A 23,331-nucleotide genomic window follows, 5' to 3' on the forward strand; every position below is an offset into this window, starting at 1 on the left:
TCCAATGGCAATCTCACTCAGAGTCTTGGTAGGAAAACCTTGGAATTATTACTCCTCATTTATCCTATTTATGCAAGCCCTTAGTTTCCTCCCAAGGCCACTCTCAGTTGTGGGGCAGCTACTGGCTAGCTACTCTTCTCTTTTGGATTGAGTATCTGGGACTGGGTCATATTCAAAGGCAGCAGCTCCACACACTGCAACAGACCAGAATAGTCGTTAGTAAAATATGAATGAATGTTGCAAGGCTTATCTTGGTCTACATGTGTCCTTAATATCAGCCTGACTTAATAAAAGCAGGCTGTCTAAACCAGATACTGTGCACAGGAACCAAAGATACTCACCAATTGATCTCATTGGGGCAGGATATTTCAGGTTTCCCCTTGGCCTGGGATAGACCACGAGGTTTGAAGGATTTGGGATAGCCAGATAGGTGTTACCTTAGTGTGGAAAAAAAAATGGTTGAAAGCTGTTTTGTTCAGACAGAGCAATTAATGAGGTCATTTGCGTCAGTAACTACCCAGCAATACCCACACTAAGTAGCTCTGTGTGTGTGTGTGTGTGTGTGTGTGTGTGTCCCTTTCCCAAATAGGGTGAACTCCACTTCGTCAGACAGATGAACCACTCACAAGCATTATCTCTGACTTGTCTAATCAAGTCTCAGTTTATTAGATTTCACCTGGTATATTATCTTGTCAGGCAAGACTAGAACACTGACTGCCACACCTATGTTTGATGAAAAGGAGAAGTAAAGCTGGCTGTCACCGCGTATGAGTGACTACTCAGCTCTCATCACCGGATCACCTCTCCCGCTGGTTTTGTGTGAAAAGGGCGGGGGGGGGGAGGAATCCAACAGAGCCCGGAGGAACCTCAAAACAGAACTGCCACGGAGGTGGGAGCAATTTTAAAGGAATTCCAAGGATTCTAAGAAGGCAATTCCTAAATATATATAGGCAAAAATTATTACAAATGAATATATATATATTACAAATAAAGCACCTTCGTATTCCACTCATTTCGTTCCTGGGTGCTTCTGCGTGGGACAGATTCCTGCACCTGTCCCGCAGGTGACAGCTAACAATCCCAACCACCTTGCAGGATGTCAGCATTGGGGGGGGAGGGGGGTCTCCCCAAGGAAAACGGCTTCTTCCCCAGGAGATTAGAGAAAATGACGCCCGAGCCCCCCCTGAAAAAGATGCGGCTGCTACAGCGGGGGAGGAGTTCAAGTCCTCCTCTAGAGTCCCTCGGAGGAGTCTCTTGGGGCCCGGGAGGTGGGGCGGGGGCGTCCGCTGCGGCGCCCAGGGTCTCTGGGACGGAATTAGCTGGAGAGGGGGCTGAATTCCGAGCTCCGCCGGGGCGGAACCCAGGCAAGCCCTGCCCCGCTGCGCCTCCCGGGACGTCGCTTGCAGGTCGGCCGGACCAGGAACTGCCGGCAGGGGCCAATGAAGGGCCGGGGCCGCATCGACTGCACCTCCGGCTTGGCTTGGCGAGTTGCGTGAAGTCGAGCCAGGCTGAAAGGGAGGCCGCGGGGCCGCGACTCTGAGCTGGCTCGGGGAGCTCGGCTTCACTTCTCGATGCGCCCGGCCGGCGAGCTTCGGCGGGCGCCTTTCCTCGCCGGCCATGGGTAAGGAGGAGGCGGTTGGGAGGCGGCGGGGAGGAAGGGGAGCCCCGTGGCCTTCTCGGGCTGCTGCTGCCCGCTAGGCAAGCGGAGAGGCGGGAGGGAAGCAACCGCCGCGGAAAACTCCCCCGGCCCAGCCCTCCTCTCCGTTGTGGGGCTACTTGGCGAGACCGTGGCGCTGATCGGGTCCCGATCGGCAAGAGGAGCTTTCTGCAAGCGGTAGGAAGAAGGCGGGGAGGAAGTGCCCAACCACCCAGGGCGAGAGGGCCTGCTTTGCGCATCAGGGCCGCTGTTGTTCCCAGGGAAGCCTCCGGAGGACAGAAGCAAAGGCGAAGAATACGAGCCGCCCAGAGTTTCTCACGCGACCTGGCTGAGCTTTTATTCATGCCAAAAGGGCTCGAGGGAAACTGGCCCGAGAAACTGCGTTCGCAGCCGAAGACGTACCTTGTCGGAAAGACCTTCCGCCCAACTGGCCGCAAGCCACAACAGCCCAAAGGAAGCTCAATCCGGTGCTGGTTTAGTCCGAAGTCATCAAAGTCACGGACGGGTTTTCAAGGCAAGAAAGGGCCGATTTGACACCGCAAGCCTTAGGTGACCAAACTCGCCATGTAATAAACCGAGAATGGAAGAGGGGAAAAAAAATTACCCTGCGAAATAAAAACGAACAGGGGAAGAAGAGGCTGTACTACACCACGGAAAGAATCTAGGCCAAGGACTATTCTGAGCAAATCTTGTGCACATTTAAATTGAGAAAGGACTAGATTCCACTGAAGGCGCGGCCCTGAATTATCCTCCCTGGGAAGGAAAAGGAAACCTCGAAGGCTACAATGCTATGCATTGGAAAGCAATAGGAATAACTAACTGTTCAATGGAAAGCAATAGGAACAATTGTTAAGGGGGAAAAAAAACTGCCAAGACTGCTGCTGGCGTGAAAAAGGTCACCAGGAAAGAAATTGGCTAAGGATGGATTTCGGGCCTGACTAATTTTATTTTGATGCATTGATTTCTGCTTCGCCATCCTCATTCTGGCTCCTTTTAAAAAGAAGCCCCTTTTCTCTCTCTGTATACGTGTGTGCTTTGCAAAAATAAAGAATTGATAACCTTGACTGGAACATTTTGCCACTTTCAGTCTGTATAAGTTATGCACGTAAATAAAGTTTACACCAAAGAAGAAAGAGACGCCGCAGATCTAGGGACCGAATCAAGCCCCAAGACTTTTCTAGAGGCAGACAGGTGACCAGACCAGTCCTCACGCGTCTTTTCAAATAAAAAGGTTACGCGTGAAATCCGTGGCCCTAACCCTGATCCATTCGCCTTCCCAACAAGTTCAGTGTTGCACAATTGCTTAAGCGAGCCTTTCTCCTTTTCTCTCTCTTACCTGTCTACCCGAATAGAACAGTCCAGACCGTTTCTGCCCCATCCCCTTGTCCCCCATCCCGATTTCCAAATAACCCGCGCTAGTGTCCCAGGCAACGGGTTCGACGGCGACCCATGGATGCCACAATTCATGAAGCGCCTTCCACCAGGTTTCCGTGCGAAGCCTTCGCTGCTTCTGCCGAAGGCCACCACAGCCTTACAAGGCTGTCTCTGATGGCCAGCGGTCAGTGCAGGATGGTTAGGCGGTCCCGAGCTAATCAAGCAATTGCACATGGGAAAGCGTGCAAATGAGGAGACTACCGCAAGAAAACGCGGGAGATAAATTCACGCAGGAGGGCGAATCTGCAGGACTCCGTTCCATCCCGCTCCTACACCAGAGTAACGCGAATAAAGCAAACTTAATACCCACAAGAGGCTCCAAAAACCTGCGTTTTATTATACCTTAGATTCTTTAGGAAAAAAAGGGGCCGTATAAGATACATGGTTTTTCTCAGTAAGTACCCTTATTATTTCCAGGGCAGGGATTTTGCTCGAAAGGGTGCCTCGTTAGTCCCAAATCCTTTATATACTTTGACTCACACGCATTTTTCGAGATTTCAAACGTTGGTGGTACTAGTGGCGATTATAACCTTCCATCCACATTTCCTGAAGAGTTCGAAAGTTTAATTTCCCGGGAGAAAGGCGGCTTTTAAATTGTGCTTCTGAGAAATGATTAAAACGGGCAAGAAGTTGGAGACCTATTAAAGCCGCCGTTACTCTGAGGAATTGAGCTGGGATGCAGTTTTTAAATTGCGGCCTCGCAGTCCACTGCAAGGCGTGAGGCAGGGAAGAAAGACCTGGCGATCATTACCTGGCAGGAAATCAGAACGGTTCTCGTGGAGAGATAGTATCTTTTCCGGCTCTCCGTAGCTTTGCCGGACACTAATCTCTGCAGGGTGTGAGTGGATGTGCCTGAAGCGGAGCAGGGTGGTGGTGTGGGGAGAATGAGAACCAGGCAAGGGGGCTGTTTGCTTTTGTCCTCCGTGGGTGGAGGAAGGAACTAATGCGAAGCGTCCTCCTTTCTTTTTTTCAACGCACCTTAAACTCGGGAACCCTAGAAACAAGTGGGGCGCCCTTGCAGGAAAGGTCGCCCTCCCGGATATTTCCAAAGGCCCTTTGAAATGAATAGGAAGGTGCACCCTCCCACTCGGACCGCAAGCGCTGACTGTATTCACCCGACGGTTGCTGAGACGCAGCCACGGGTGCAAGGGAGCGCCGCAGACTTTCGTCCTGCAGGTGGCTACTGCTCACCTTGGCCATTGCAAAACTGTCAAAGTCGGGGCTCCGCCAAATAGAGGTTTGCTTCTCTCCCTGAAGAAAAGCGCAAGGGACAATAGTTTGCTCAAGCCCTCCCCGTCCCCGTTGAAAAAGCGTCGGGGGGAGCACTCCTCCCTCCCTCCCTCCCTCCCACGGAGGAGCCTCTGGGTGTTGGGAAGTTGGGGCGGGGGCGTCGGCTGCGGCGCCCGGGGTCTCTGAATTGGAGTCAGCTGGAGGGGGCTGAGCTCCGAGCCCCGCCGGGGCGGAACCCAGCCAAGCCCTGCCCCGCAGCCACCTCCCGGGGCCTCCCTTGCAGGCCGGCTGGACCAGGAACTGCCGGCAGGAGCCAATGAAGGGCCGGGGCTGCATCGGCGGCACCTCCGGCTTGACGTGGGAGACGCGTCAAGTTGAGCCGAACTGAAACGGGCCGCGGCGCTTCCCTCCCGGCAGCAGACGTGGAGCTCCACGCGCGGCTAGTCTAGTCCGGCCTCGACTCCCAACTGGCCCGGGAGCGCGGCTCACCTCTCTATGCGCCGGGCGGACGGACATCGGCGGGCGCCCCTTCTCGCCGGCCATGGGTAAGGGCTGGCAGGCGCTCGGGCGGCGGGTTGGAAGGAGGAGGAGGAGGAGGAGGAGGAGGAAGCGGTCCGGGCTCTCTTGCTGTTCTTGGCAGGGAGGCAGCTGCAGGCGGAGGGGGGATCCTCGGCCTCCTCGCTTCTAGGGAGCCGCTAGAAAGGAATGCCGGCTGCTCCCGACTTGCAAAGACGCACTTTCAGCCGCGGTAGGAAGTGGGGAGGCGCTCCGGTCCCCAGAAGCGGGGGGGAGGGGGGGAGGGCATGAGGGATAGAGTGCCCACGGGCGGCATTAGCCTTGTGGCGGCTGAACAGAGGTGGTTTGGATGGGGAATCCGTTTCGTCCCGCCTTGCTTCTCTCCGGATCAAGTAGAGAGTTCTCTTGGAGAACTTCCGCCGCTTCTTCCAGCAACCCCCATTCCGTGGAAAACCTTCTCTGGGCCTAGAGATTTCAAATAGCCATTGTGATTCCATTTGCTGTCCTAGCTTTACTCATCTCATCTAAGTTGGGCCCTTTTCTTCACTTAGTAAAAATAATATAAATCTATAGATAGATGCCATCGTTATAATTATCATCATGTTACATAAGACATCGTTTCAGAATTATTTAAGATGTAGACATATTTCAGAATAAGAATATAATGTGCTTGCCATCTTACAGTACAAGACTATTAAATATATTCTAAATATATTCAATTCATATGCTGCTGGATATTGGAGGTAAATTGTTTTCCATAAATCGTGTGTTTTTTTTAATTTGGAGTCAAAAGCACCCTAAAAGTTCGCTCATTTATTTGGCTATTCAGATATTTCCCATTTTGTTGTCTCAAAGGAGCTCTGCCCTTTTATTTCCACCTATTAAGGAACCATATATATTCCCGGTTATCTTTCAATGATAGGTATTCGTTTCTATATTTCAGATGTAATCATTTTCCGTTGGAGACCATAGGTTAATATCAATGAACCCTAATCCTAACCCATGAAGATCATTGGCTTTGGTTAACATCACAGATTTGAAATTTCTTAAAACTCATGAGGATTCATTGTTGACACCCGCTTAGTAAAGCCCTCCGATGAATGGGCTAAAGCAGAGGTCTCCAACCTTGGCAACTTTAAGACTTGTGGACTTCAACTCCCAGAATTCTCCAGCCAGCTGGCTGGAGAATTCTGGGAGTTTAAGTCCACAAGTCTTAAAGTTGCCAAGGTTGGAGACCTCTGGGCTAAAGTGCAGGAGAACTTAGAGGTGTGAAGGCAGCAGATGCACCTGAATGGCAGGGAAATTATGGGGGGAAATGTATAGGAAAGCCCAGGAATTGGCATTCCATGTAAAACCAATTTTGTCGAGAGGTTGCCAGAATTCAAGCCATAAGGTCAAATTTAAAACAAAGAAGTAACTCTTTAAAAACTTTCGGAATAGGAGAAGCTGATTCTATCTAGCCAACTGTTAGATTGCCGTGCGCCGCGAGCCACCGGCGCCCTCCTCCCAATCTCTCTGGACCCACCGTCCCCCGGTCAGCGCTGCCTCCTTCCCTCGCCTGGGTCGCCAAAGCCCTCAGTCAGCTCTCGCTCCCCCTTCTCTTCCGGCTCTTTCCAGAGCAAAGCTACGGCGAAGTGAACCAACTCGGCGGCGTCTTCGTCAACGGGAGGCCGCTGCCCAACGCCATCCGCCTGCGGATCGTGGAGCTGGCTCAGCTCGGCATCCGACCCTGCGACATCAGCCGGCAGCTGAGAGTGTCCCACGGCTGCGTGAGCAAGATTTTAGCCCGGTACAACGAGACCGGCTCCATCCTGCCCGGCGCCATCGGCGGGAGCAAACCCCGCGTCACCACCCCCAACGTGGTCAAGCACATCCGAGACTACAAGCAGGGCGACCCGGGGATCTTCGCCTGGGAGATTCGGGACCGCTTGCTGGCCGACGGCGTCTGCGACAAGTACAACGTGCCTTCGGTCAGCTCCATTAGCCGGATCCTGAGGAACAAGATCGGCAGCCTTTCCCAGCCCGGCGCGCCTTACGACGCGAGTGGCGGCGGCGGCAACAAGCAACCTGCCCCGCAGCCGGCCCTGCCCTACAACCACATCTACCAGTACCCTTACCCCAGCGCCGTCTCAGCCTCCGGCACGAAGATGGGCAGCCACGCCGGAGCAGCTCCCGTCTCCGCGGCCCACGTCAGCCTCCCCCGCTCTTGGCCTTCCGCGCACTCGGTCAGCAACATCCTAGGCATCCGCACCTTCATGGAGCCAAGCGGTGAGTGGATCCGAGCCGACCCGAGCCGACCCTCCGGGGCCTAGGGAGGAAACGGGGCGCGTTCTGGGACGCCAGGTAGAAGCGCCCCTTCTAGCAACCGAAAGGACAGAGTTGCTGTCTCTAATCGGGCTGGTTAATAACCCACCCTCAGTTTGCCTGGCGATTGATAGAATACAACAAGAAAAGCAGTCCCTGGTTTGCAGAAAGAGTTATGACCTACGGGGTGGGTGGGTAAAACGACTACTTTCTGCCGTAGATCTATCTTGTGCCTTTCTTTTCAGTTAAGAAAGAGGGCAGATTGTGTAGAAATTGAGGGTATCCTTACTGGGTTTTCTTGCTTTAATTTTATATTTAAATGCTGTGGCTCTGAAAATACTGTTTATTACTACACACCATGTGTGTTTTTTATTTGTCTTATGCATGTGCACGATTCCCGACCATGAGTTTAGGCATGTGGTGGCTAATTATTTAATTTAACTCCTGGAAATCCCATTAAGACTGTATATTTATCACTCATAGAAACTCAGTGTCACTTTATAAGGCAAATGAAGCTTACTCAAGAAATTTGAGAAATATCTCTGGTTAATATTTTTTTTTTCTAGAGCATGTCCACAGGCCATGCATAATGCGAAGCTTTTATTCTAAGGTTATAGGTTTTAATATAAGACCTCAATCACCACCGAAGGCAGAAGAAAAGATCTGGCTTATAACTAGAGACATTTCAAGTGTATCTGACTTCACGTGTTTTGGAATTCCCAGAAAGTCTTAACAAACCGGTTTTGAATATATTCATTCTAAAACAAGCCAGCTTTAGTCACAATTATATTTTATACATTTCTTAGTAGTTTTGTCGCTCATTTCTGCTCTAAACAAAATTATGAATGCCTTTGATATGCACATCAAGTTCAAGAACATATTTTACTTAGTTTGTCGATCTCCTGACAAGTAGGAATAATTGTGCAGCTTGCAATGACCTGCTTCTCCAGGCCATTCTAAAAGGCAGCCCTTTATTTAGTATTTAGTATTTATTTGATTTGTCAATCGCTCTTACAAGATAAAGGGAAGAGGACATGATCCCTGGGCCACGCAGGCCTGGTGTGGAAGATGACCTCTTCAGGTTTTTGAACTCAGCCCTCCTCTGTTTGAGCTTCAGAACCAAGCAGGGCTTAATAAGTGGCTCTCTCACCCCATCTTCATAGTTGCTCATTGCTTAATGTCTCATGGCTTCCTGGGAGCTTTTGCTGCTGCTATAACAACCTGGAAGGACAAAATTCAAAAAAGGCCTGGACATCTTGAACTTCTTATGAAAAAATGTGGAAAATATTTTCGTAGCGATGAGAGATTGCCAACCACAAACTCTGAGCCCTTATACTCCCCTCTCCCTTTAGAAAAACAGAAGGAAAAGGAAAAGTGGTCTCAAGAAACAAATTCATATCACAATTATTTTCTGAAAGATCAAATATCTGACAGAGCTTTTCCACTTCTTATATTATTACTTGTCTTTCAGTTGTTTTACATTCTATATTTCTGTCTTCTCGTGGATTCTACAATTGCTGAGATCCCAATTATCCACAAACTCTTTCTTAGAGAGAGGAGGCTACTATGTTAGGGAGTCTTCTATTTTTAGACTGTAGTTATCTACATTGTTTTGTTACTAGGAAATCTTAAGTTGCCATTTCATTTCATTTAATTGTTCAGTTTGTGAAGGAGAGAATGTTCCACTCTGCGGGTTCAAAATGAAACCAGTGAGAGACGCTTGAAAGTTCTTCTTTACAACTCAATAATAGATACCTTTTAACAGATAACGTGTCACGTTTTCAAAAGTGCCATCCGTGTTTTAGATGACATATTTTCAGGTATCCTTATTCATAACCATCAGCTCTTTGATTCTGATATTCCCAGTGGTATCTGGATGTGTTTCAATTAGTTCCATCACCTTCAACCAGAACAGTCAAAGAAAATCAATTTAATGGATCTATTTATATGGCTTAGGCTTAGTTTGCTAAAGAAAAAAACTAATAATGGTCAGACAGTACCAGCTTCTCCTGTAAATTAATTCTAACTGTGCTGAAACTCTATTAAAAAGATGCCAAACACAGGCTCCTTCCCATTTTCACTCCACAAGCAGTTGGACATTTCTGATCGTTGCATTTAATTCACTGTAATCCTGTTTTCCATTTATAATAACACTCTCTTGAGAGTCTCCTAAATGATACGAGAGCCAAGAAACCTGGTTCATGTAATGAAATAGGCATGAAGGTGGATAAGTATGTTTTAAATAAAATGCCAGCCAAAGCTGCTTGCAGTTTGAACTATCTCCTCTCTCATTTCCAGACTTTAATTTTACCTTCTGTGCAGATCCAATTCAATATGTAGGTTGGTCATAAGACATTTGTGACCCCAGGTGTCTTCTGAAAGCTCAGCTTCCTTTCCATCCACTGATATGTTTTGTTGAAACGCTTCCCACCCAAACAGAATCTGCAGTGATGTTGGAATTAGTCTTTCATAAATAAATCTGGATTGAATTTATGGCTAGATTTTTATACAAGGCTAGGGCATTGCAGTGTGGGCAAAATAAAAAAATCCATCTTATACAAGTCCTTTAGTCTTAGGGAACATTAAACCCTTTAGCCTCAGGGAAAATTGAGAAGGGAAGCAAACACTGGGGTGGGGTGGAAGGAAGAGATCACCACTGAATCTCCTTCCAGTTCTCGAATAAAGCAAATGTTTGATATTATCTTTTCCTCTGCAATTTGGCATGAGGTTCCTCTTTGCCTGCATCCTTAAAAAGCCCCCATCACTCTGATTTGATGTGAGGCTCAGACAATGTCCCCGGAGCCTAATGGGTTATTTTTATTGACCTCTAGAGTCTTCATAGAGCTTAACAGAGATCTCTGAAAAGGTGAGTTATCATCCAGGAAGTAGGTACATAAGGGACCCAGTGGGCCTTGGGACAGGCCACCACTTTTCTGGCTGCTAATATATTCCCCAATCTCTCCCATCCTAGGTGTTTTAGCTGGGACAGATGGTTCTGCCTATCCTCCCAAACTCGAAGACTGGCCAAGTGTGAATAGAACCACCTTCCCTGCTGCCGGGCACGGTGTCAATGCACTTGACAAAGCAGCGGCAGAAGCAGACATTAAATACCCCCAGGTAACAACAGTCCAGCCCCTTGGGAATTCAATAGGAGGGAGGGGCTGCACAGGGCTGTGTCTGTGGCCAGGAAGTGGGGGGGGGGAGGGGGAGGAGCAGGGCAAGGGGGAAAGGAGAAGCAAAGCAGGGATTATCCTGTAAGATATGTATTGTATAAGGAAAACTATGCTTCCGAAATAGCAGTAAACAAGTATTGGCCAAGATCCCTGAAAACAAAACAAATTGCAGTAAAAAAAAAAATTTCCCACATGATTATTCTAATCTAGTTCTCTTTTTTAAAGCAAACTCATATTAGGGACTGGCAGGCTGATGGCACCAGGTGCTGAAGTGGAGGGAATCGAATCCTGCTTGATTTCTGTCTTTACACCAAGAACACACACAGAGTTGTCCCTCAAAGGCTGCTGGCTGCTTTCAAAAAGCAGTGGGTGGGGACCCCAGCAAAGATGAATGTCACCTACTTTGAATTGGAATTATACGTACTTAATGTGGTTATAGCAATGATTACTCCTAATATCAGATTTAAAATATTGTAAATTATAGTCTGGCAACCACTGAGGCCTCTGCTTTGTAAGCCAGAGGGGGAAATGACACGTGCACACTCCTAGAGCAGCTTCTGATGATTGTTATTTATATATTCATCTCGGTAATTTCATAAAACTTACCCCCTTTTTTTGATAATCTATATATTTCCTTGCATCAGCTTCTGTGATTATTCAAACTGAGATCAGGAACTGCATGAACTGAGATCAAGAATTACTAGTGCAGGTTTTGCTGTGCAGGTTTTTTTGCATTCCTCTTCAATTTAATTTCATTCTCTAGATCCTTATTTGGAAGCGAAGTGAACTTGAAAACATAATTTAATTTACTTCCCCTTTTGTGTAATTAGAATCAGAGCAGGAATGGCAAATCCATGCTGGAGTGTGACCTTTCTTCCTAAAGCTCCCCGTTTTTCCACGTGCATTTTTTCTTTTCTTTTTGCAGGCCCCTCCTGGGCTCTCGGCTGTGAGTCCTTTCCTGTCCCCTTGTGCTTACCCATCATCAAACCAACCTGGCGTTTATGGAGGGCCAGGAGGAAGCTACCTAAGTCCATCTCATCACCACTGGCAGACCCAAGGTAACCCCTTGGCTCATCACCACGGGCCTGGAGTAGCTGTTCATGGTACAGAGCTGGCTTCCACTGTGGCTTTCAAACATCTCTCCAGAGAAGGTAAGCACAGATGAAAGGGAGGCACAGCTTTCTTGGGCAGTGACAAAAAAAAAGGGGGGGGCTTCTACTTTACATTCATGTCCCCTGTATTTCTTATCATTCATTTTGGTAGTTCTGATTTTTTTAGTTGAGCTATTCCTTTCTCAGAACAGTGCATTGGTCAGTCTTTGTCAACTACTTCCAAGGTGTGGCTTTTATATATGCATAAAGTATCTTTGAGCAACATTCTAAAAGAGACACTGCATTGGTCTACACAAAGTATTATTCATTGGAGGCCAATCAGATAATCAGTTAGCAAGCACTGAGTAAAGGATGGCAGGAAAAGGGTGCCTGTCTTCTTTAAATAAAAATAAAAATTAGTGTATTTTGAAAATGTTCCATACTTTTAATTTCATTGAAACTTGGTCTGCTTTCAACAAACAAACCAGCCACTGTGATTTCTTGTTAATTATTGTTATCCTCACCAGAAAGAACTTCTTTTAGTTGAAAGTGCTGTTGCTATTCAGTTATCAGAAGTTAAATAATTGGAGGTGCTTTCTGGCTGGGAAAAGAAAACCCATCCTACCTAAATAGTTTCTTATCCCTTCCACAGAGCTACTTCTCTTTTTTTCTTCTTTTTCTAAAAAAAACAGCTACACCTTTTATTTTCCTTACAATTATTATGCAATAGTCACTAGCTGCGTGTGGTCCCTTTTAGGGTAATAGATTGAAGTGTCATTTAGGCTGCAAGATAATTGACAATGATGGATGACACTGAAATAAGGTGTCCTGCACATGTGAAAGTAGTCTCTAAGACGTTGGAAACAGGAACATAAAAAGGAAGGTGCCCATATAAAAAACATTGTTGCCTGAGCAAAGATTAGGTTGTGTTCTATGGCTCTTGCCTTTCAGATAGTACATAAAGCATTTATAAGTGGAGGCTTTTTCCAATCAAAGGCAGCAGGTCGATTCTCATACATCTCATCTCTTAATGTTTCTATGACAATAATTTGGACTGTATGGTGCAAATCTAAGCACGTTTCTACAGAACAAAGTCTGTATATTATTTCTTACATTTTCTATGGCTAATACTCTTGACCTAAAGAATAAGGCAACTGTATTCTGACACATTAATACAGTATGAGCATATTTGGAAACAAAACACAATAAAATCCTTCCTCTTACATGTACAATTTCAAATTTATTTTGGACTTTTTTTTAGATATTTTATAAAGAAAGGCAGTCAAATAGAAAGACCTTTTAACTCAAAAGATTATATAACTGACTATCATTGTCAGTTGCTTATACAAAAGAAAAACAGTCTAGCAAAAACTTCAGTCTTCTAGTCATTCCTAAATGCCCCTTAAAATGTATTGAGCGAAGTAGCATTGGAACATTTATTTCATGTTTATTTATGCAGATCATGAAAGAAAAATAAATAGCTGCAGACTACACCACATCTCTTCATAAATACAATAATTAAGTTATTTAAATAATAATTTCAATATACAGAAGTTTATTGTTTTCATGGAAGAAATCCACCATTAATCTTAACAAAAGAGAAAGACATTTTCTAGAGCAATAAAAATATCAAGATTTTAGTCAGTCCTATTAAAGTCTCCATTGCCAATAAACTAAGAGAAGTGCTACCTTTTTAAAATACTTCAATTAAAATAAACAGTACATTTATTTTTAAAATCTGAGCATGTTAGATATTATGTTGTTTTATGCATCTTTCCTTCCTGTACGTATCTTTTCCTTCTTTTCCATGTTCATTGGTTCAGATGACCTTTTTCTGCATACTTGTGAGGAACTAAATCTCACTGAAGGACGTATTTTCAAATAGTTCTGCTTTGAATTCTATGTTAGCTTTTCCTGACTAGCATTTCTACCTCACTAACCCAGTTTGAGCATTCACTGAATTATAAAAGTGCTTTTGATTTGAGTGGAGGTTTCACCCTATTCACAGGGAGATAATCTTCATTTGGAAGGAAGGTTGTGCGAGTAACATTTACTTGGGTATTTCGCATATTTGTGAATTTTCAGTTTCTCTATTTGTTTAGTTTGGAGGAGGTAAAGGCATAATTTATTAAAACCAACAATTTTACCTAAAATGTTAATACTGAAATGTTAGTTTCTTTGAAATGAGCATATCAAATTGAGCCTCCCCACCCCCTAACAGTATGGTCCATGTGATTATGAAAATTAATAGAGACTATTTTAAAGAAAATGTGGTCCATTTTCCCTTTCTTGTTCTTCTGTAATATAATTTTTCTTAAAAAAATCAGCCTTATCAGTCCATGGTATCTTGGTGGATAGCTTTTGTGCATTTTCCCTGCTACAAAGATATCTTTTACATTTTAAAATGTCCCTCACCTGTTGAAATCTAGTAGGTGCCACAAACAGTTTGCTATTTCCAGTAAGCCTTGCTTCTTTACTGCTGGTAAATGTTGAAGCAGGGTAGGCTTAGGGGTGGAACATTGAATTGAGGGAAGTGCCAAGTTAAATGAGGTTGCACTATGTTGACTTGAGTTTACTTATGCACACTGACTTCAGTAAGCAAAGGTTTTCACAAGCAGTGAAGGCTCTTTGATTTTCCCTAAACGTCTCCTAGTTGTTTGGGGATTAGATAGGAAGATGAACTTCCATAAATTCAAAGTATGTTTCTTTTTAAGCTTCCAATTGGTATCATCTGTTCTAGATAAAACTCAGTGAAAAACATATTTATTTTGCTGGGCTTTGCAATTTGCACAATCCACAAAACTTGGCAAGAGGACAAAACTGCTTTGGGGGAAGCTCTGATGCCAGGCTTGGAGGATACTGCTATGCCAGGCTGCTGTTTTATTTGAAAGCCTTCCACGACTCAGGCAATGTGTACAAAATTAATGAAGTGCCATTTGTTTGTAAACGGAGCCAGCAGAAACAATTTAATAACTCAGGCCTAATATCAATTATGCCCTCACGCATGAGGAAGACAGCAAAAATATGACAAAGGGGCCTGCCACTTATTACCTCACTTCAGTCATGAGTTTTGGGGCTAAAATTTTCTTAGCCTTACATCTCTACCACTCTCTGAACAGTAACTCTAGGAACTTACCCTATAGATCCTGGAAATTCTAAAACAATATAGACAAATCTATACATATAACACTGAAGATTCTTATGCAATTTTTTGTGCTTCATTATAATTTTCCAGATTACCTCTATTGAATACACCTTTCAAGTACAGGTAGTCCTCAGTTTACAACAGTTCATTTAGTGACCGTTTGAAGTTACAATAGCACCAAAAAAGTGACTTATGACTATTTTTCACGCTTACGGCAGCATCCCCATGGTCTTGTGATCAAAATTCACACTCTTGGCAACTGACTCATATTTATGACGATTGCAGTGTCCTGGGGTCATGTGATCACCTTTTGTGACATTCTAGCAAGCAAAATCAATGGGAAAGCTAGATTCACTGAACAGCAGTGTTTTATTAACTCAACAACTGCAGTGGGTTTACTTAACAACTGTGGTAAGAAAGGTCACAAAATGGGACAAAATTCACTTTAAAAATGTCTTGCATAACAACAGGAATTTTGGGCTCAGTTGTGGTCATAAGTTGAGGACTACCTGTACTGACCAACTGTAAAGCTAACAATACATTTACATCAAAATCACCCACTCCTCTCTTTGTCCTATAAAACTTAAAATGAAAGTAAATTCCAACTAATACAGGAACTGCACTTACTTCCATTAATGCCAAGGAGAGCTGCTACTGAGGTCTGTGCTGGTGTGAATACAGAATAACAGAGTTGGAAGGGACCTTGGAAGTTTTCCAGTCCTACCCCCTGCCCAATTTTTGTCCCACAATTAGCCCAAGGGTGAATCAAGACAGAATTAAATCTGTTCCTACACTTTGGCCATCCCTTCTTGATTTGAGGAGCGCTCTCCTATACTGCTACCTGTTAAGTTGCCTAATTTAAATAGATTAGATATTCAAGCCCAAAGGGCTTCTCTCCACCCTATTATCTATGCAGAGGTTTCCAAACTTGGCAACTGTAAGACTTGTGTACTTCAACTCCCAGAATTCCTCAGCCAGCTCTGCTTTCTGGGAGTTGAAGTTCACAAGTCTTAAAGTTGCCAAGTTTGGGGACCACTGACCTATAATCTTAGATTACAGATCCGAAGAACCCCCATACATCATAAAAGAGCATTTAATGCTAACTAATTTAGTTTACCCAAGGCTTGCAGAATGGCAAATGTCTAGATGTATGCAGATCTCCTTCATTCCACAAATTAATGTCATGCTTCTCATAAAAGTTTTTTGCAACTCTTGGAAGTTGCAAAATGTGCCCAATCCTTTAAACATTCTAAACGTTTCTAAAAAACCCTTTTACATATGTTGAGATCTGTTTAAACAATTGGGATATCCACCCCACCCACTACTTTTCATCTTATTCTGGGTGGCATCTCCTACTAAACTATATATCTCCAGCCACCTGCCAAATCCTCCTCTGCTTGTATTCTCAGGGCCTTGGTCTTGGCAATGATGCTGTCCCGCTTCTTTTGAACAGCAGGGTCATGAGATGTCACCACTGCTTGCCTGCTTACCTACCTATGAGTGCTAGTTCGATCAGGTCCAACTGCAATACCTGCAGCCTCCATTTCACCTGGAACTTCACAGTAGGACCAAGCTGCGGACTTGTACCTGTTCCTAGAAAGGCAAACCATCCTGTCAAAAGAGCAATCAGAACTTTTCCTAAACTATCCACTTTGGCCCCATGAATCGTCAATGGCAGCAGGGACCATGGATATATTTTGAAAGGACAAAATAACATCATCTCACAGAATGAATCTTCTTGAAACAAAATGCAGTTGCCATGGCTGTAGTCCCAATTCAAAACAAATGTGACATATAAACTCCGAAGGCAATCAAAACTCAGTTACTGATCAAAAGTGATGTTTGATCACAGACGGTTCATTCATATACAATAAATAATACAGAAAGGAGATACCCAATTCTAGAAAAGCTTAGAAAGCTTTTGCATGGCAAAAATCTGTATCCTCAGTTGCCAATAGTAATAGCAGAGAGGTCATTTTGCTTTTCTGGTGGGTTTTCTTAGGAAGTAAGCTGCTTCCTAAAGCTTTGCTAAGATTTGACCATTTCAGATTGGGTTGATAACTCCCGAGTTAGAAATGCACCACCCCAAAGCACAATACTTGCTATCAAAGTAACGTACTTTATGGAGGAAAGCTTCAACCACTGTGTAGATAAACATTTCTTTATATTAGGGGAAACTGGGAGTTTACAATCTGACTTTATGATTCATTCACAGAACCATCCTTCTAGTGTCTTTTGAAACCTAACATGCTTGGTGTTGCCTATCCATTCCTGGATTTTTGTCAGAAAAACCAAGGCTATCCACCCCATACTGATTGAGTAAATGGTGACCCTTGTACAATTTAACGATATATATTGCCATCTGCAAAAACTTGAAGCTTCTTCCTCTATTTTCATCCCTTGCATTTCTGTTATACTTGGTGACATCTCCTTCTAATGTTGGGGGCAAAGGACAGCTCTTTCAGTCTCAGTCTTCCAAATTCCCATAGTGCTACCAGAACTTCCTTTGGCTCATCTAATCTCCTTATATGTCCTATCTGCTTACAATGTCCTATCCAGACATGTTCCAACTACAGTTATAATCTGAAATATCATCTGGTTATCACATCAGTTTGATATATTGGTAGGCAAATCAGTCCACTGTCACTATCAAAATTGGAAACTATTTAAGGAAAGTGTAAACCAAACCTCTCTATTGTCCATTTGGTAGCATCAAAGTAAGACCCAACTCTTGTGTTTCAGGAACTAACAAACTGCCTCAAAGTGTGTCTATAAATCTATCTATAGGCTCTTTTTCCTTTCTAATTAAAAGTCAAATTCAGCCACCAACCAACTGAATGCAGCAAACCATTGAAAGCACTGTGCAATTGGCTTCCATAAGAGGAAAATATCCAAGTAATATTTGGCATTGGGACTTAGTGTCTTGCAAAGGAACTATTCCAGCATTTTCCTGATGCACCTAAAACTGTAGGCTTATAAAACTGTAGCTTAAAATGATAAATAAAACAATAATTATCCAAGAACACTGCTTTCTCCTGATAAAACTCTAGCCCCATTAATGTATACAATTAAACAAATTAATCTAAACATCTTGTCCCCAATGCAGCAGAGACCTTTGTACAGTTTTCCGACTAATGAAGGTATATCCCAGTGTAAATGCCACTGTCAGTAAACAATTCTTAGCTTATAGGAGTATCTGTCCACTTTTATCTTCCCAGATATTTGCACTCATTCATAGCTATATGAGGGTCCAACATGATTAGGGCACTGAAGCTTAAACAAGCGATTGAGGGAAGTAGGTATGGTTAGTCTAATGAAGAGGCAGAGTAGGGTGATATGATAGCAGTGCTTTAGTCCTGGGTGGGGGGGCTCTGACAGAGAACAGGGGATTGACCTATTTTCCAAAGTTCCTGAGGGCAGGACTAGAAGTAACAGATGGAAGATTATCAAAGGGTGATTCAACCTAGAACTAAGGAGAAATTTCTTGATAGTGAGAACAATTGATCAGTGGAATGGCTTATCTCCAGAAGTTGTGGAGGTTTTCAAGATTTGCCTGAACTAGTGTAGTATAGGGTTTCCTGCTTGAACAGGTGGTTGGATTAGAAGACCAGGTCCCATTATAGGTCTATTACTTTATATTCTATGTCCTGCTTTAAATATCCCTCATGGTTACGTTCCCCTTTTACCCTGGTAGAACAAAATGCTCCGGAGGAACTGTCCCCTGCTGTACATCCCTGTGCACTGCTGCCACTCAAACCAAATCATTTCTTCCTTGGAAGATTAGAGTTGGGATTCTAAATCAATTCAAAAGTAGAGTTGGTCTGACTTTTCTTATGTTGACAATTGTGTTGACAGCTCTTGCCTTGTTTTGTTTTTCTTCCTTTCTATTTACATTGTATTTACATTGGCTCTAATCCATATACAAGTAGCTTTTAAAGGTGTGACTTAGCTGAGAATTAAATATCCAGTTTATTCATGAAGGAAGTCTTAAATACACAAATGACATCGGTAAAACTGCTTCTTTAGATATTATTCAGTCAGAGATAAGAATGAGTATTCAGGCGCCTGAGCAAAAAGGGCACTTTTTATTCAGGCTTAATTCTGTACAGTTTTTCTTTTTCCAGCTCATCTTCTTCCCTTTTGTTTTGTCTGCCATATAAGAAAACAAAATCTCAAAAGACCAAGCAGGAAAATGTGATTTCTAACAAGCCCTTTAATTATTTAATAGAGTAATGAGAATATGTCAGCTTTAAATCAGCTGATCATTGTATGTCATTATAGCATTTGAGAAGATAATAAAGCCATACTGACGAATGTATATGATCTCATTTAATAGATTTGGATGAAAGTAAAACTCATTATTTGAAGCATTTTCCCTTGCTTTTCATGTGTCTTCCAGCAAAGAATCAATGACAAAACTTTATAATCTAAAGTAAAAAGTCATTGGACTCATAGACCTAACTGTAGTTTTCATAGCTTTTTATGATAACAGTTCAGATCTGGTTTTTAAAAAAATAACTTAAAAAAAAAAGTAACTCCCAGCCTGTTCTGTAGCCATGGTGTTTCTTGGTAGTTTCCTGTCCAAATATTAATCAAATCCCACCAAGAGTAGTTGTTTGAGATCAGCAAAGTTTGACTTAGATGCTGCCATCTAGCTAGGATAAAATAATTTTACAACGATATGAAAAAAAAAATATTTCAGTTAATTTCTTAATTGCAAAGTTCTGTCAGAAAAGTGGGAAGTAAGCTTGAATGCATGGGGCTGGGTTGTCTTTCCATAATAGAGAACACCCCCCTCAATCTTCCAATAGATGAAGTCAGTATAAGCCAAGCCATGCTTCAGTTCTAAAGTCTTATGGCAATACGAAATGAGAAGCAGAATACTCATTCTGGGAGAGAACTGTGAAACAAGTTCCCTGACCTTGGTCTTTTCTGACAGATATATGGGGCCAGGCTGAAACTTTAGTGAGCTATTGGAAAAAACAGTATTTGAACACTAAGTGTGCCTTCATTACATGCCTGCTTTTAATGTAGGAAATGAGTAAAAGAAGTCATAGTAATGACTCACTTGAAACAAGTTCACAGAATTAGCAGATCTCATTTCAAAGTAAATAATTTTAGGATGAATGCTGGAGGTTTTAAAAATCAAACACAGAAGTATAATGCATCTTTAGTGCTTCTCAGTTTTACAAATATCTAGGAGGGAGAAATATTCCTCCGATAACAGATATTAAAGCCATGTGAGGAACAGCTAGAGGGTACCTCAAAGAGGTTTTTTGTTCTTCACAAGTCTTGTCTTCTTCCACCTGCCTTTTTCTGACATTATTATTTCTAACCTACAAGGCATAATCTGCATAATTTAATAAATATATATTAATAAAAAATTTGCAACGTAACAAAAGCTTCAGAGGTTCATGCCAGGGGTAATAACATCTTAATAAACCCACTTTAGTATGGATAAGAATAAATTCAGACCAAGGACTCATTGCAGGTAAATGGAACTAGAATTATTTCAGGTGAGTTAGGAAAGTAAAAACACAAAGATATAAAATTGTAGGAATATTTTGATGGAACAGCTCTGAAAGTGAAGTTAATATGTATTTTAAAATACTCTGTGGGACACAAAGGACAAAGATTAGGGTTTTTTTTTCCAAATGAGGGAAGAGCCTTCTTCCATGGGAGTTTGGATCCCAGCCCCAAATTTCCTTAATGTCCTTATTTTCTTTGAACATGCATACTCAGTCTTGGTCAACTGCTTCCAAGTAGTTGATTGCATGTGTGAATAAACTATCTGAGCAAATACTCTAAAAGAGATACTGTATCAGTTTACACAAAGGATTACTCCTTCCAGGCCCATCAATTATCAAGGGCTGAGTAAAGGATGCCAGGTGAAGCACAGCTTTTAAAATTGTGCTAGTGTCCCTTGAACTGCCCGAGAGTTTTATTTTCCCTGAGATTTTCAAAAAAAGCAGACTGGTCAGACATAATGAAGAATAGTATGTTTTTAGCACAGTGATTTCTTTGATTATTTTTTTACTGTAAATGCTGGTTTATGTAAAGGTGGGAGTAGAAATAAAAAAGTTCAATATTATTTCCTCAGTGGACCACTGTATGTATATAATGGTTTCAAGTACAGACATTCTAACTTGTAATGTATTTAATTAAAAATATATTTTATTAAATCCCACTGAAACCAACGGAATAACTTTTTTTTTTAACCGGGCATATCTTCTCACTGACTTGATAAGCCTGAGCCTGCTTTGCCATTTCAGGCTAGCTAGCACTTTTCCAAAGAAAGCGTTTTTAACAAAAAGAAAAACAACAGCAACAAAGAAAAACAGCCGGCGTCGATAGAAAAACTAGCACTGCAGGGGAAAAGCTAGGAGGGGACCTTTCGTTTCCACGTGCAGGGACTTGTCTCGTATGAAAGGGAGCAATCTGTAGCGTGAGATGGCACAGGCACCGCTTCTTCCCCTCCGTGAGAACTAGACTTAATGCCACGAGTAACCCCAACAGGCTTTGGGACCTTGATTTTTTTTTTCCCCATGAGAAACCCCGGCGAGTGTCCGGGTGCTGCGCAGAGGTTTCCAAACTTGGCAACTTTAAGACTTGTGGACTTCAACTCCCAGAATTCTCCAGCCAGCAGCTGGCTGGAGAATTCTGGGAGTTGAAGTCCACAAGTCTTAAAGTTGCCAAGTTTGGGGACCCCTGCGTTGGTTGGCGCCTGGCAGGGAAGCGCTGGATCAACCCGCGTGCCTTCATTTCTTTCTTTTGCTCCTTCTTGCAGCTGGAGACCGAAAACAGGCCAGCGTTTCCGGGAGCAAAGGTCCAACAGACGTCCTCTCCAGCATCCACGGACTCTCTGTTCCTGCCTCCTCGTCCTAGGAAGAGAAAGGCGGGAAACAGCGTCGGAGGAGATTCTCCTTTCTCCCAGGGGCCTGGGAAAGGAGGATCTGCAGCCTAGCCAGAGGCGCGCCGATAGGGCGGGCTTCCATTGCCTGCCCGCGTTTTCTCACGGAGCCTTCTCTCGCCCAAACAAACGCGGAGGAATGGGCCCTGCCAGTTGTCCTCTCTTGCGGAGGCGGGGGAAGGGCAAAAACCTACGCGTCGGTTTTCCTCTTGCTGGCGAGAAATTGAGGAAAGACCCTTAAAAAAAAAACAAAAAACGCAGCCGAGAGTGACCCAAGGAAACCACGCGCGGTTCAAGAGGTTTTGATGGTGGAGTGAACTCGTTTAGATGGCGGACGGTATTTTTGTCCAAGCAAAAACTAGAACAAGTCAAAAGACAGCTTTTTAAACCACAGCCTTCCCATTGAGCGGTTCTTTGGGCCTGTAATGTACTTTGGGTCTAGAAAGTGGGTGGTTGGGGGGTATAGTTATTGCTGCGTTTTTGACTTCACTGACAGCAAAGTGCATTTTGCGTTTCAAGGACACATTACCACTGAAACACTTCCTTGTCTTAGCTACAAAAAAAATAAACATTTTTTTTTAAAAAAAGAGCCAACTAGATATTTTCATTCTAGGAGTCTTTCTCTTAAGTGAAAAGAGCTACTATCCCATCTCATTGCACTCTTCATCTTTTAAAAAAGGCCTTCCAAGGTTAAATTCTGCAAAACTGAATGAAGGTTTGACAGCTGGTCAATATAGTTTTTGAACAATTATTCAAATGTCTTCTGATTTAATTGTGAAGAGTTTTAGAACCGACCTATGAGAAGTTTCAGTAATTGGCTGTATATCATGTTAAACAAACAAATTAACCTGAGCTGGCAAATGAAAAGAAGGACATTGCTCAAACTATTAGCATAGCCTTTCCCTTCCCTTCATATTTCCAAAATGTTTTCCTTGAACAGGTTTCACAAGTCTTCTGCCTGATGTTCCACTCTGCTAAAGTCCTGTTTTGCTGGCATAGACATGCTGCTAACTCCTAATGCAAAATGGCAACTCGATAACAGTCTTTCCTGATTTTATACTGTATTTTTGTAACAAACCGATAAAATATGAATAACAATCTTCCTTGTGTTGTGTGTGTATTGGGGGGGGATGATGCCTCCTTGAATGTTGTCACTAAATGTCTTTCTACAGCCAAATCTTAACCATGTTTACTCAGCACCACAGTAAACTCGGATGACTTCAGTAGAATTTTCAAATAGCTGGAACATAATCAAATATTTTAAATCTGCCAGAACTTCAAATTTTATGACTCAGAATTTGAAGCACAGCATTTGAATATGAAATGTACAGTTTTATTTCAAAAACAGCTTATTGACAAACTTGATTTACATGGATAGCCATCAATTGTAACATTCCATAACTTGTTTTACAGTACCAAAAACAACTGTGTTAATTAACTAACACTTAGATGTTAAATATAGGTATATAATTAAATATATATTCAAATGAAATCTAACCATTTTTAAAATCTGCTTAAAAATCAGATGTTAAGCATATGCTAAGAAATGGCCTTCACAGATAAAACTGTAAAGTCAAACTTATTTTTTCCCCATTTTATACTGATATGATAGAAGAGCCAGACACCTTGGTTTCAGTTTTTTACATATTCCTGAATTTCACTGAATCAGAGTTAGTCACTGTCATCTTTTCACCAAACTTATTTTAGAAGGAAGTTGTAAATTTGAGTCAGGCCTCTGTAAATAAGAAAATGTGTGTAATCTAAAATTCCTCAGGGGAGCAATGGAATAACCCTGTAGTAAATAGAGATTTTATTTATTGAGTAAGAAATGACTATCACCAAGTGAGTGAGCCCATAGAAATTCTGAAAGA

General features: G+C 43.0%; 1 protein-coding gene across 2 annotated transcripts; it reads left to right on the forward strand.

Annotated features, from left to right (window-relative positions):
- Positions 1-1,390: 1,390 nt before the first annotated feature.
- On the forward strand, positions 1,391-22,037 carry PAX1 (paired box 1). Of its 2 annotated transcripts, none has more exons than XM_087961098.1 (5): positions 1,391-1,621; positions 6,455-7,105; positions 10,113-10,258; positions 11,240-11,465; positions 21,338-22,037. In XM_087961098.1, exons 1-5 carry the CDS (start codon positions 1,618-1,620, stop codon positions 21,433-21,435), a joined length of 1,125 nt encoding a protein of 374 aa, XP_087817224.1. In that variant the 5' UTR covers positions 1,391-1,617; the 3' UTR covers positions 21,436-22,037. The 2 variants fall into 2 exon arrangements, with proteins under 2 accessions (XP_087817224.1, XP_087817223.1); XM_087961097.1 differs by lacking the exon at positions 1,391-1,621 and adding an exon at positions 4,552-4,866.
- Positions 22,038-23,331: the final 1,294 nt, after the last annotated feature.

This window comes from Notechis scutatus, chromosome 3, assembly GCF_049901735.1.
Source record: "Notechis scutatus isolate UNSWTSFEM ecotype Mainland chromosome 3, rNotScu1.2, whole genome shotgun sequence".
Lineage (NCBI taxonomy): Eukaryota > Metazoa > Chordata > Lepidosauria > Squamata > Elapidae > Notechis > Notechis scutatus.

Excerpts from the sequence above, each read along its gene's own strand:
- PAX1 (XM_087961098.1), top strand. Across the intron at positions 10,259-11,239 it reads CAGACATTAAATACCCCCAG|GCCCCTCCTGGGCTCTCGGC; the intron begins GTAACAACAGTC and ends TTCTTTTTGCAG. Across the intron at positions 11,466-21,337 it reads CAAACATCTCTCCAGAGAAG|CTGGAGACCGAAAACAGGCC; the intron begins GTAAGCACAGAT and ends TCCTTCTTGCAG.